Source organism: Martes martes (assembly GCF_963455335.1).
Source record: "Martes martes genome assembly, chromosome: 2".
In the NCBI taxonomy this organism is placed as follows: Eukaryota; Metazoa; Chordata; class Mammalia; order Carnivora; family Mustelidae; genus Martes; species Martes martes.
The window spans coordinates 173,722,289-173,736,297 of record NC_137889.1 but is presented as its reverse complement, the minus strand read 5'-3'; the positions used below and the strand labels follow the sequence as shown (position 1 = coordinate 173,736,297).

The 14,009-nt window shown below is 40.1% G+C and overlaps 1 protein-coding gene across 2 annotated transcripts in view; it reads right to left on the bottom strand.

Annotated features, from left to right (window-relative positions):
* SLC30A9 (solute carrier family 30 member 9) overlaps positions 1-9,489 on the bottom strand; it is an 84,964-nt gene extending 75,475 nt beyond the window's left edge. Inside the window, exon 1 of one of the 2 annotated variants that reach the window (XM_080797779.1) lies at positions 9,253-9,489. In XM_080797779.1, the coding sequence (XP_080653905.1) occupies positions 9,253-9,364 (112 nt within the window). In that variant the 5' untranslated portion in view covers positions 9,365-9,489. The remainder of the gene's footprint in view (positions 1-9,252) is intronic. The other variant, XM_080797780.1, reaches the window with a different exon arrangement.
* Positions 9,490-14,009: the final 4,520 nt, after the last annotated feature.

Here is a 14,009-nt window from a genome sequence, read left to right as displayed (position 1 = left end):
TAATAATAATATACTAAAATCTGTAGCCTATTAGTCAAATCAGTGAAGCAAGGACTAAAGCAAATCCTAAGAAACGCACCCTCCAGAAAAGCATACTGTTTTCCATGGCCACTGGTGTTGTCAGTCCTATCCAAGGTATCTTTTGTGATTAGTACCTAACAAAGCCAATATGCCACCAATGCTTTTTTTTCCACCCACTGATCCAATGCTTTTATAAGCTGTACTAAAGTGTTTAAAGAGAGACTACTCCAGTCTTTTTTTTTTTTTTAATATTATTTATTTGTTTGTCAGAGAGAGAAAGAGAGCGTGCAAGCGCACAAGTAGGGGGAACATCAGGGAGAGGAATGAGCAGGCTCCCCTCTGAGCAAGGAGCCTGATGCAGGACTCAATAACAGGACCACAGGATCACAACCTGACCCAAAGGCAGATGCTTAACCGACTGTGCCACGCAGCTGTCCCTACTCCACAGTTGGAAAAATCCACATTTAGAATATAAATATTTCCAGGGGCGCCTGGGTGACTCAGTGGGTTAAAGCCTCTGCCTTCAGCTCAGGTCATGATCCCAGGGTCCTGGGATCCAGCCCCGAATCGGGCTCTCTGCTCGGCAGGGAACCTGCTTCCTCCTCTCTCTCTGCCCGACTCTCTGCCTGCTTGTGATCTCTCTCTCTGTCAAATAAATAAATAAAATCTTAAAAAAAAAAAAAGAATATAAATATTTCCATGATTTGATTCTAGATTTTTTTTCAAGGTTCTCCTCAGTTCTTCAAACATTACAGACAATTTCAAACATATGCAGAGGTAGGAAAAAGTACAATAAATGGCCAGGTACTCATTGCCCACCTTCAGCAATTATCAACTCATGGAGAACCTAGTCTCATATCTACCTGCACCAATACTTCCTCACCTCCATGTTAATTTGATGCAAATCTCAGACATAAAATTATTTATTTATATGTTTATTTATAAAGATTTTTTTTATTTGAGGTAGAGAGCACAAGCTGCAGGGAGGGACAGAGGGAAAGGAAGATGGGAACTCCCCACTGAGCAGGGAGCCCAACGTGGAGCTTAATCCCAGAACCCTGGGATCATGACCTGAGCCAAAGGCAGACACTTAACTAACTGAGCCACCCAGGCACCCCTCAGACATAAAATAATTTAATTCATAAAATTTTTCATATGTATTTTAAAAGATAAGAACTAAAAAACACACCCAAACCACCATGATAAAAAATAAGCAATGCCTTATATCATCAAATATCATCAATTTCCAACTGTTACAAGTGTTATAATTTTTTGCGTGTGAACAGATCCTAATAAGATCCATTTACTATTGTTGATTAAGATGTCTTTTGAGCCTCCTGAAAGCCACAGGATGTATTTTTTTTCAGCACAGGGTCTGAACCCATAACCCTGAGACCAAGACCTGAGCTAAGATCAAGAATCACTCAGTCACCGACTGAACCACCCAGGTATCCCCAGGATGTCTTTCTTTCTTTTTTTTTTTTTAAGAGCCATTTTTAAATTGAAGAAATCAAGTTATTTGCCATACATAAGTTTTTGTCCTGGTAGTTTTCCAGTCTGAATTTTGCTGACTTAATTCCCATGGTGCTGTTTAACCTGTTCTTCTATATGTTCTATAAATTGATGGATGTGAAGGTTTTATCTAAATTCTGATTCTTTTTATTAGAACAAACATTACTTATTAAGCAGTGATGAGTTCTGGGACGCCTGACTGGCTCAGCTGGTATAGCTAGCAGTTCCTGATCTCACAGTCTTGAGTTTGAGCCCCATGTTGGGCCTAGAGCATACTTCAAAAAAAAAAAAAAAAAAAAAAAGCAGCAGTAAGTGTTTTCATCAAGTACCACATAATATTTGGTTGTCTCTTTATTTGTGTAGTGTCTGCTATTGTTCAGTGCCCAGCACCATTTATCCATTAGGTGGGTATAAAATGGTGATATACAAATTGTACCACTTCTTCATTTGTTAGAATACTTCAAAAAGAAAATTCCCCGCATATATTTGGTTACTCAGCAGTACAGTTTACAAGAAAATCAGACTAAATTTTTTCCTTACTTACCAGTTCTCAAAATAATGAGTTCACTACGTACTATCCTGAAGTAGTGACACAGTAATTTGTGTATGTATCATTATTTCATAGATTTAAACATTATTTGATCTATTTCAATCCATTTCAGTTACTCTGATTAATGGTCAAATGGTCCCATTTTTGGCCAAAAGGGTCTCTTCAAATTGACTCCTGCATTCTTTAGACACTAACCTAGAAATAATCTTTGTTGGCTTCCTTGCTAGCTGTTACAAAAAGTCCTTAATTTTTAACTTCAGTAGAATTTCAGGTATCAGCAACTTTAAAAGTACACATCAGGCAATAATGCAAGATCAAAAACTGCACAAAACTTGAAGAATACATTACCATCTTTAACATTTTATACTCTAAAAAATACACACGACCACATTTGATTCAATAATCCAAATATAATATCTAAAACACAGCAACTGAAACACAACCATTAAAAAAAAAAAAAAAGGAAACGCACAGGCGCCTGGGTGACTTAGTTAAGCGTCTGCCTTTGGCTCAGGTCATGAAGGGCTCCCTGCTCAGCGGGACTCTACTTCTCCCTCTCCCTCTGCTTGTGCTTGCGCTCTCTCTCTCTCTAATAAATAAAATCTTCAAAAAAAAAAAAAGAAAGAAAGAAAGAACCATTTTTAAATCAATTACTGAATTCATTAGTTAATACTGGGATGCAGAAAAATAGTTTAAAAAAAATAGTACCCACCACTAATATATCCTTTCTTCAAGGTGACACCTAAAATAAGCTACACACAGAAGATTAATCTTTTTGAAAGTTTGGTGCTCACAGTTCTATGGGCTTGGACGAGGACTTCTCATCGCTGTATATATAAGAGATATTTCTGCATCAAGACTGCGGAGAGACTCTTACCTTAGTCAGTCTAGTTACAACAATCACTCCTCTCTGCTTTTTTTTACTGTTATTGCCTCTGTAGCTCCTAACAATCACTGCTGATAAGCACTTGTCCTCTCTCTCCAATCTGGTTTGTCACCTACCATTTCCTCTGGCTTTAAGAGGAAATTTGGCCCTCTTTTTCACACTACAACAAAAAACAAAAGAAACTGTTTGTCTCATGCAAACTGACAATTCTGTCTTCTGGATATGTTGCTCCTGCAATAACCATAACTAGAAACAAAAAGATTTCTTGCAGTTTGTACTGTTTTCTTACTGGCTCATTTAAGGGCTAGAGAATCAAACTTGTAGCCTACACCTTCTAAAGATCAATCTCTTTACTTAAGAGACTATTTCAGTAGTTTTGCCCCCAAATTGCTAAAAGCACTGACATTGATCATATTATACTTAATTTTATAAGAGGTTAGTGTGAACTTAAAATACACAATAATAAGCAGAGTAGCACAGCAGAGACATGCTGGGCCCATTAAATACACAATAATATGCAAAAATTGTTCTTTGTGGTAATATTTATCACGGCAAAAACTGGAAAAAACTTAAATGTTTCCTAATAGAAAAATAATTAAGTTATGAGAGGTCCCTATATTTTCATTGTGTATATATTTAAATCTTTTAAGAATGTGGGAAAATATTCATCATGTTGCATTTTTAAAAAAGCAAGAGACAAAACAACATAGTGGGATTTCAACTATTAAAAATGTGGCTAGCGGGGGGGTACCTGGTTGGCTCAGTCAATAGAGCATGTGACCCCTGATCTTGGGGATGTGAGTTTGAGCCCCACACTGGGTGCAGAGCCTACTTCTAAAAACTGTGACTGGGGAAATATCTAGATTATGCACAATTTTTACTCTATAACACTTTGCTGTACTTTCAAAAATGCCTAAATTTTTATTTTTATTTTTTTTTTAAAGATTTTATTTATTTATTTGACAGACAGAGATCACAATTAGGCAGAAAGGCAGGCAGAGAGAGAGGAAGGGAAGCAGGCTCCCTGCTGAGCAGAGAGCCCGATGCGGGGCTCGATCCCAGGACCCTGGAACCATGACCTGAGCCAAAGGCAGAGGCTTTAACCCACTGAGCCACCCAGGCACCCCGCCTAAATTTTTAAAAACTAAGAATGTAGTCATTGCCAAATTACTTCTATTATTATTACTACTAATATTAACAGTATCTAGCTTATTTTAATGCTTTCAGCTAGCCAAAAATGCAGAAAAATCTTTTGTGCCTATCACCTACCAAGCGAAAGTGTAACCTAGATCAGGTAGCTCAGCCTTGAGGACTATTACTGATGTGATTTTTATCCAGCAATAGGGAAGTTCTGTTTTTTGGTTTTGGGTTTTTTTTTAAAAATATGAGATCAGGGCAACTTCCTGCACTGCCTCTTGGTATACATTTCTATTGCACTTAATTCTTGTTAATATTTGCTTAGACAAATAAAAACAACAATATCTAATATATTCAGGGTTTACCAAGTGCCACTGTCCAAAATACTTCACCTGTATTACCACACTGTATAATTTATATTCCAAAACATACATCAAAGCCATCTACCTCCCTCCATCTTCATTGCTAGCTACCAAGGCCTAGCCACAGCCTTGTCTGCCTAGCAACTCCCAAAAGATCTCTTTAATTCACGCTCTCCTTTCCAAACCCATTTTCCACATAGTAGACTGCTATTTTTAAAATATTGCCTTTTAGGGCGCCTGGGTGGCTCAGTCGGTTAAGCGACTGCCTTTGGTTCGGGTCGTGATCCCAGCGTCCTGGGATCAAACCCCGAATGGGGCTCCCTGCTCAGTGGAGAACCTGCTTCTCCCTCTCCCTGTGCCCACTCTCACTCTCTCTCTCTGTCAAATAAATAAGTAAATAAAATCTTAAAAAAAAAAAAAGTGTGTGTATGTATGTGTACATACATACAGTATGTATGTACATCCTTTTAAACCTATGGCCTAAAAGGCTCCAGTACCTCTCAAACTTCATTTCATATCCTCCTCTCCCTTACCCGAGCCACAGCAGTTTTCTTTTCTGCTCCTCAATACTAGTAGTCTGGTCTCTAGGGTTCCTGTTTGCTCTGCCTGGATTGTTCTTCACTGCAGATCTTCACCGGGCTTGCTCATTTTCATTTTTCAAGACTTGACCCAGTCACTGCTTCCTCAGCAGATCTAAAGAAATGGCCTCTGCTAGCTCCTTTCTAGCCCATCACCCAGTTTACTTCTTTCCTAGCACTCAGCCATGTTTTCTCATTCCTGGTGTCTGCCCAATAAAGGAGGATACTATGTCTGTCTTGTTCAGCACCACAGCACCAGCAACAATGCCTCAGACCTCTTTGCTGAACTGAACCTCACTCACTATAAGTTAGGAGGAACATAGTATAGTTAGCATCATTTTACAGCTACAAATCCTATCATTAACTTGAACTACATAGAATCATGATGTCAGCCTGCCAGAATGGTCTTTTGTTAGTTATTCAAGGCGGGGGGGGACAACAAAACAAAATTCTTGTCAGGTTAGAGACAAAAATAAAGTACAAAAATTTAATTTATACTTTTCACTTAAAACTACACTTCTATTAACCTCAGATTTAAGCAAAAGCATGTGTCCATTAATTTGGTATACTGTACTTAAAGGAGAATCCTCCCATTTCAAATTTTTGCCAAATGAGGCAAGGCATAAATATATGAACAATAAAATAAGTGTTCTATGAAAAGTCAGAGAAACTTAAAAAGGAAATATTTACTATAGAAACTAAGTCACATTTTTATAAGAGGATTATGTTTATTATAGATTGTTTGAAAAACACAGTTAATAAAAAAATTTTTCTAGAGAAACTTATTGTTAATATCACAGTATATATTCTTAACTGTACTTTTTTCTAGTTTTACCTAATAGTATAAAAGCATTTTCCCCAGGCGCCTGGGTGGCTCAGTTGGTTAAGCCACTGTCTTCGGCTAAGGTCAAGATCCTGAAGTCCGGGGATCGAGTCCCGCATCAGGCTCCCTGCTTGGCAGAGAGTCTGCTTCTCCCTCGGACCCTCCCCCATCTCATGTTCTCTCTCTCTCATTCCCTCTCACATAAATAAGTAAAATATATATATTTAAAAGCATTTTCCCCTGTCACTATTCTTCTAAATTGATTTTTTTAATGTTGCATGTATCAACAGCCCATAATAAAGGCACCATAATATATTTAAATTTCCAACTCTCTATAACTACAAATGTTATCAATTTATTACTATGAATAATGAACTGTGCACACATTTTAATACCCATCTGATTATTTCTTTATATAGTTTTAAACAGAATCACTCGGTGGGGGGGGGGCAGCACCTGGGTGGCTCAGTCAGTTAAGTGTCTGCCTTTGGTTCAGGTCATGATCTCAGGGTTCTGGGATTGAGCCCAATGTCGGGCTCTGTGTGGAGTGTGCTTGTCCCTGTCCCTCAGCTCTTCCCCCACAAACCCCCCCCAAGCTCTTTCTCAAATAAATAAAAGCTTTAAAAAAAATAGAATCACTGGGTCAGAAAGTATAAACCTTTAAAGTTCAATTTTTTTTTTTTTTTTAAGATTTTACTCACTCATTTGACAGAGAGAGAGCACACACATATAGGCGGCGCAGCAGGCAGAGGGTGAAACAGGCTCCCAGATGAGCAGGGAGCAGGATGCGGGGTTCCTCGATCCCAGGACTCTGGGATCATGACCTGAACCAAAGGCAGACACCCAACTGAGCCACCCAAGCACCCCTAAAGTTCTTTTCATAAAAGAATAACTGACCACCAGAACACTGAACTGTATGTCCCAATCAATAAAAAAAGAGAGTTCCTGCTTTCCTGCACCCTCAATACGAGGTATCAATATGAAAAAATAGCCAATATGAGACAGGCAATGAGTAGCAAATCCTTAAGCTTTTATTTCTGCGCTTATTGGTAAGTGTGGTACATTTTACATTTTTATATGCCACCTGAACTCCCTTATGAACTCATTCATATCCTTCACTCATTTTTTTTTTTTTTTACTGGAAGATACACTGGTATGTAAGAATTCTTCATAAATTAGGGATACTAATTTTATAACTGCCCTGTCCAGTACAGTAATAACTGTTCACTGAGCCCTTGAAATGTGACTATTCTGAACTAAAATGTGCTAAATGTAAAATACACACTGGACTTCGAAGATTTAGTACAAAAAGATGATGTAAAATATCTCAAAAATTTTATCTCGATTACATATTTAAATGTTTTGAATATACTGGATAAAATAATATTAAAATTAACTATCTGTTTTTACTGTTTCACATATGGTTATCAGACAACCCAAGATTACATACGTGGCTCATGTTATCTTCCTTTTGGACAGCGAGGCTCTACAATACTATTTTCCTTTTCACCTTTAAACTGAGCTTTCAGTGTATAGGCATTTCTCATTTTTAAATATGCAGATAAAGCAAGAGTTTCCCTTAAGGTTTCCTTCTCTTATTCTTTGTAAGTCTACCCCCTCTGCCATACAGAAATTTTAGAAGCATAAATTTTATTTCTTGACAAAGAAAAACGTCTGTTTTTAGATTTTTTCCCCGAAAGTTTTCAGATATCATTTTCTTCTTTAATGCATCTGACTTAAATTGTATCCTTTCCTAATGCTTTTTAAATTTTACCATAATGGCTGCCCTTTTAAAAACTGTTTCAGTTATTATTGGAACTAAATTTTCACAAAGGAGGTTATTTTTAAAACCTACTATGTGTTAAATGTGAAAACACATTTTAATTTTCTGGTGATAAACATTCCAAAGAACGTTGCAAAGTCATTCTGACCAAAGAAATAGGTACTTATTATCTGTGGTTCACAGACGGGTGACACAAAGAGTGAATAATTTTTGGTATGATGATGGTTATTATTGCTATATAATTACAAATTACACAATTTCAAGTCCTTTCTACCGACTTATAAGGCAGGTTACCCAGTATACCTAACTTAAGTGTAAAATGCCAAAATTGCTTGGTAAATAGAATCAACTATGCTAGAAAGTTTACTTGGGGATTTTGGAGTATGGTATAATCAGAAGATTCATTTTGTTCGTAAGAGAATCAGCTGTATTGCCAATATAGAAAAAAACCTCAACTTTTCTATCCCCACCAAAAAGTCACAGAACATGATGTTAAAATTAACCATTCTGAAATTTTAAAAGTTTTTACAGTTACTGCAAATAAACGATACCAATATATTCTCATTTATCTTCACAGTACAGGTGTCACTATAACTTGTTACTTTTAAACTTGAATGACTGGACTACAAGTTCTAACTTCTATTGCCACGGCACAAACATGCTACAAGCTTTTTCAAACATGAATTTTTGGAAAACGTTATCTGTAAACACTCTATGCTCAAGAATCTAAGGAATTAGACTAGGGGCAGATTTGGTTCTGTTTTTCTCTGTGTTCTCGGGTCAAGCTCTTATGGCATCCCAAGCTATGGCAAAAACGTAGGTAAGCCTGACTAAAACTTACAAATTCAATGCTATTTTGGAAACTGTGGGACAACTTAAATTTGAGTAAAAAAAGAATGCTTAAGAAGAGGGATAAAAATTCTGGTCAACCACGTTTTTCTGGGTTACAGCTCCATTACACACGTTTTCACCATAAAGATCGTTCAAGGAAACTGAACAGTTAGTTTGCTTTATGATCCAAAACTGGATTCATTCAATGACTGTGGCATGGTCAAATCCTCATAGTTAAGAATGATTCGTAAGTGATAAGTAGCACCCCCATCCCTTACTCCCTCCTTCCTTTCTAGGAAATTAAGGGAAAAGGTTAGGAAAACGGGAAAAGGAGCAGGGCAAGAAAATCTGTTGAGCCAAAGGCGCTCAATGAAGGGGAGCCAATAAACTCGAAAGACCCTGGCACTTTTTGGCTTCCATAATTTCTCATTGTCTGGGCGAGAGGGGCTGTCATCACGGGACACCGCGATACGCACGTAGCATTTTATCTGGTACAAATGGTTGGCTTCACGTATGTGACCCGGCCCGGGAGCTACCTGCCAGTTTCCGTGGGAGTTGTGCCTAGGGCCTTGGGGAAAACCAGGGACTGGGAGAGCTGTCAGAGGTCCCTGCCACCTGGGCGAGCTGAACTGCAAAGACACAGACCCGAAAGGAAGGTGCTGGGGTTGGAGAAGGGCAAGCGGCCGAAATGCCCGAGGCGAGGCGCCGAGCTCGGCCTGCTCCTCCAGGCCGGCTGCCGCGGAGTCAGCGGCCGAGGCGGGACACTCACCCTGGCGCTCGCTGGAGCCGTGGGCCGCCGCCCTGCAGCGCAGATGGAGCCGGCAGAGGGAGGACCAGCTACATCTGTGGGCCGCAGTGGCGGCGGCCAAGCCCGGTAACATCCTGGCGGGGCAAAGGCCCCCAGTCGGACACCACCTCCTGCCTCCGCGACGCCGCGGGGAACAACTGACTCCATAGACTGGACACCCGGCAACACTCACGCCTGCGCCGCCGTAGGCGGCCTCATTGACCCGGAAATGGTAACTCATTTATCGGCGCCTGTGGGGCAGGCGGCGGAAGTGACGTAACGAGGGACACAAACCGAGAGCCCGCGTCTTCGCAGACCCAGACCTGCGGCGCGGGCAGGGCGTGGCTGCAGTCAGGGTTTGGTGTCGGCTGTTTTTTTTCCCCCGCATCTGTGTCTTTTCACTTTCGGTGGAAAGCATCGCGTAACTGGTTTTCATCTAAACGGGACAGCTTTGGGAGAAGTGACAGGGACTTTTCCGGCGTCTGCCTGCTCCTGTTTCTGAGCTCGGAACTCGAACGCTGGTGGTGGAAATGGGAAGAAGGGTGGAAAGGGAGGTTGCTGGCTTTCTTTACCTCGTTCGGAGCCTTCCTGGATGAGCCTAAGCGGCAGCTCACGTACCAAACTCACTAGTCTCCGAACCTGGCCGCAGTACTTCGTTCTCCTCTTTGTAAGACACCTTCGTGTAGCCGGTACATGAAGGCAAGTACTCACTTTGGGATCAGTATTGCCGTGCTAACCTCTGAACCTCAGATTCTCGTGTGTAATGTAGTAAAGTAAGACTTTCATGTGTTCGCGATTTGCCTGAGTAAACGGAGATGTGCAGACTTCAGAACAGGAGCCAGTCTGGTTCTAGGGAGAAAGAGACAGGAACGATATTCACAGCGGTAAACACAGCGGTGTTTACCCCTGACACGCGAGTTCAAGTCTCAGCTCAAACTCGGGAGAGGCTTTCCTTAACTGCCCTGGCTGTATGTGGTAGGGCTGGTTATTTTCTGCCCGGCTGCCTTATATATTTTCTTCAAATGCTTATCAGTATTAAAAGCTATCTGTATTTTTCTTTTTTTTATTTTCTGTCTCAGAATCGAAGCAAGCATGAGGATGCTAGAATCTTAGGTTTTGTACATTGCTTTTTCCAAGGGGGTAGAACAGTAGCTGGCACAACCAATAAATCGAGTGGAATGCATGGTCGTTTGTTTTGAAATCAATCTGAGTAGCTCAACTATGATACTACACAATAGCTATTTCAAAGGGAAATAAATTAGCATGTTCCTAATTTTGAAAGAAGTCTTTTTTGCTAATTGAGAAGTCATAGTGATGAAATTATCACAAGAATGGTAAAGTTAACTTCTATGACAAACATAGTTTAAAACGTTAAATGGTCAGGGCACCTCAGTGGCTTGGTTGATTAAGGCCCCACTTTTTTTTTTCCTTAAGATTTGTTTTGGGTTTTGTTTTTTGTTTTTTGTTTTTTTTTTGACACAGGGCGCGAGAAAGCAAAAGGGGGGTGTGGGGGGGCGCCAAGAGAGAGAGGGGAGCCAGATGAGGCCCAATGACAGGACACTGGGATCATGACCTGAGTCAAGGCAGATAACCAACCTACTGAGCCACCCAGGTGCCCCTAAGCGGCCCACTCTTGATTTCAACTCAGGTCATGATCTCTGGATGGTGGGATGGAGCCCTGGCCCTCTGCTCCTCTCCTCCAGTTCTCTCAACCCCCTCTCTCTCAAACAAAAATCTTTAAAAAATAGTAATTTTACCACTTACTTGATTCCCTTCCTTCTCTTAAAAAAATATTAAGTGGACATTTTAAAATGTTGTGCCATAAATATTCATAACCTCAAGATTACTCAAATACCTGCATATTACTGGAAAGTTCTTATCTCTTCCTTGTAAATAGATCTTAAGAGAAATTCAGTTCTAGGATATAAAATACATAAAGGCTTAGCTCTTATTTTATGTAAATATCCATTGACCTTCACTATAGTGCTTACCTGCTTTGGATTCTTAAAGTAGCCCCTGGTTTCTTAACTTGGATACTGTATTAGTTTTTTTTTTTTTTGGATACTGTATTGGTTTTGATAAAACTCCAGAAGCCTTGCCTTGCCAAATAAATTTGAGGAACACAGCAGATCATGCTGAGTTATCTTGTTTATGCCTCAAAAATGCTCTGTCAAGGTCTCCATGGACTTGCATTAAGATATTTCTGCACCTGTCTTGGTGTTTACACCTATATTGTCATTATGTCAATGACATAATGACTGTCCTGCTGGACAGTCCTCAGTTTCCCCAAGTGCTGAAAATTGAAGCATTACATTTTAGAGCTTCTTAGGAGAATTTCCTTTGATCCTAAATGAAAAATCCTATCCTTACCAAGAGACTTTGCCTCCTGCTCCACTCAGACACGTTCAGCAGCTGCCTGTATGTATTAAATGGATTAGATTCCAATATCATGGGGCTTATTTTCTATCAAACAAGACAGAAAATTTCAAAATAAACACAAAATTTCAAATGGTGATGTTATTAGGGGTGCCTGGTGGGCTCAGTTGGTAGAGCATGCGACTCTTGATCTTGGGGTTCAGTTTGAGCTCCATGTTTGGGATAAACCCCATGTTGGGTTTACTTAAAAAATGATGTTATTAGTAATAATGTTGATCATTTACTAATTGCCACACTCTCCATGTGCATTATCTCATTCATAACACTTGAGCAAGTTATAGATAAGGAAACTAAGGCAGAGATCTTGCTTTTAACCATGCAGGTTACTTTCCAAATCAGTGGGTTTTATCCTTTGGGTGAAAATACCAGGTCTTTCAAATGATTTGAATGACAACATGATCTTTTGTCTCCTGAAATGTAGGTCAAGAGAGCATGTCCCTACATTTCTTAATGTATGATCAACATGATACTGAGCTTCAAAAAAGTAAAGTTTCATGAGGATTTGTGATATAAATAGATGCCTAAATATAGATAATTATTAAGTCAGAGAGATGGAAATAGAAGTAGGAAAGGAGTGAAGTGTCATTTGATTATTAGCATACACCACAACACCTGTAGGGTTTTCCATGAAGTCTGAAGAAGTTCCTCCATCTTTCAGAAATTTGCTTCCGTAATTGAGCTGACTGTTTCTTGGTTTCACCTTGTCTATTGCTTTGGGAAAACAATGATTCTATCATGAGACAAACTTGGCCATTTATTTGGAAAATTGACTTAGTCCGTTGCAATATAAAATGAGTGGTTCTATCATGAGGTATACTAAGAACACAAATTTAATTTTGAATGCATCTATCTGTGGGCATCATGTTTGTTGCGTGCAGGATTGGGGGTGGAGGGAGCTTGCCCACCTAAACACTTCAAAAAGAAAGTATTAGACATGTGGCTAAAAGGGAGACTCCCTGGGCACAGCCAAGAGTGCCAGCACCTGCTGTACAAACGTGGTCAGAAGCAGTGTGGGTCTGCACAGACATACTTATGCAAACATCTGCATAAGTAAAGAAAGTGAAATATGAATTTGATATGATGTCTGACCAGGCTGCTAATCCTCCTCTCCATTTTTCAGAGCTGTTGAATGATTTTCCCAAGACCACTCAGCAAGGATGGGCTAGAACACAGAATCAGACACAGGTCCTCTGACTTCAAATCTGTTTGATGTGTGTGAGCATGGGCTGCAAGGGGGAGAGGCAGAGGTTGGTTGTTCTGATGGGTTTTCTCCCCACATTATTTGTGAAGTAACTTGTTTCTTGATCACAATTATTACATGATACAACTGTATAGTAACTCCACTTGCATTCAGTAGGTTCACTCTGCCAGCTCCATCCAGGAATAGAAAGAGTGATTTCTCCAGTGACGACCGTATTCCTGGGTCCTAGCTCTCTTACCCATCTTAGCTTCTTCAATAATGGCCCCTTCTGCAATTCATTTTGTTAAGTTGGGAGATTTTTTTTTTTTAAGATTTTATTTGACAGACAGAGATCACAAGTAGGCAGAGAGGCAGGCAGAGAGAGAGAGGGGGAAGCAGGCTCCCCGCTGAGCAGAGAGCCCGATGCAGGACTCAATCCCAGGACCCTGAGATCATGACCTGAGCCGAAGGCAGAGGCTTAACCCCATTGAGCCACCCAGGCACCCCTGGGAGAAGATTTTTTTTTTTTTTAAAGATTTTATTTATTTGTCAGAGAGAGAGAGGGAGAGAAAGTGAGCGAGCAGAGGCAGAGGGAGAAGCAGGCTCCCCGCCAAGCAAGGAGCCCGACGCGGGACTCGATCCCAGGACGCTGAGATCATGACCTGAGCCGAAGGCAGCTGCTTAACCAAATGAGCCACCCAGGCGTCCCAATTTTTATATATATGCATCTTTCACCATGTGGGCCCCGGCTTCTTTCCTCAAAGGTTAGTGATCAGCGGATTACAGGCATTACAGTTGGGCAAATCAAGTTACCAAATACTCCTGGGGACAGAGGAGACTGCAATGTTTGATAACTTTTATCCTTGAGAAAAATAAGCTGGGGACTGAGAGCAAGTAGTACTGGTACTTCGGGGAAGGGCAGCATTTGTGGAAGAGAGTCCGTTTCTTCTGCAAAGCCACAGTTTCTTCTGCAAAGTCAGTTTCTTCTTTTGGGGGCACCAAAAGAAATTCTCATAGGTTTTAAAAATTTTAAATTTTTATTGAAGTATAATACACAGATGAAAGCTCAAATCTTAAGGGCACACCTCTAAGGATTTTTTTTAAAAGATTTTATTTATTTATT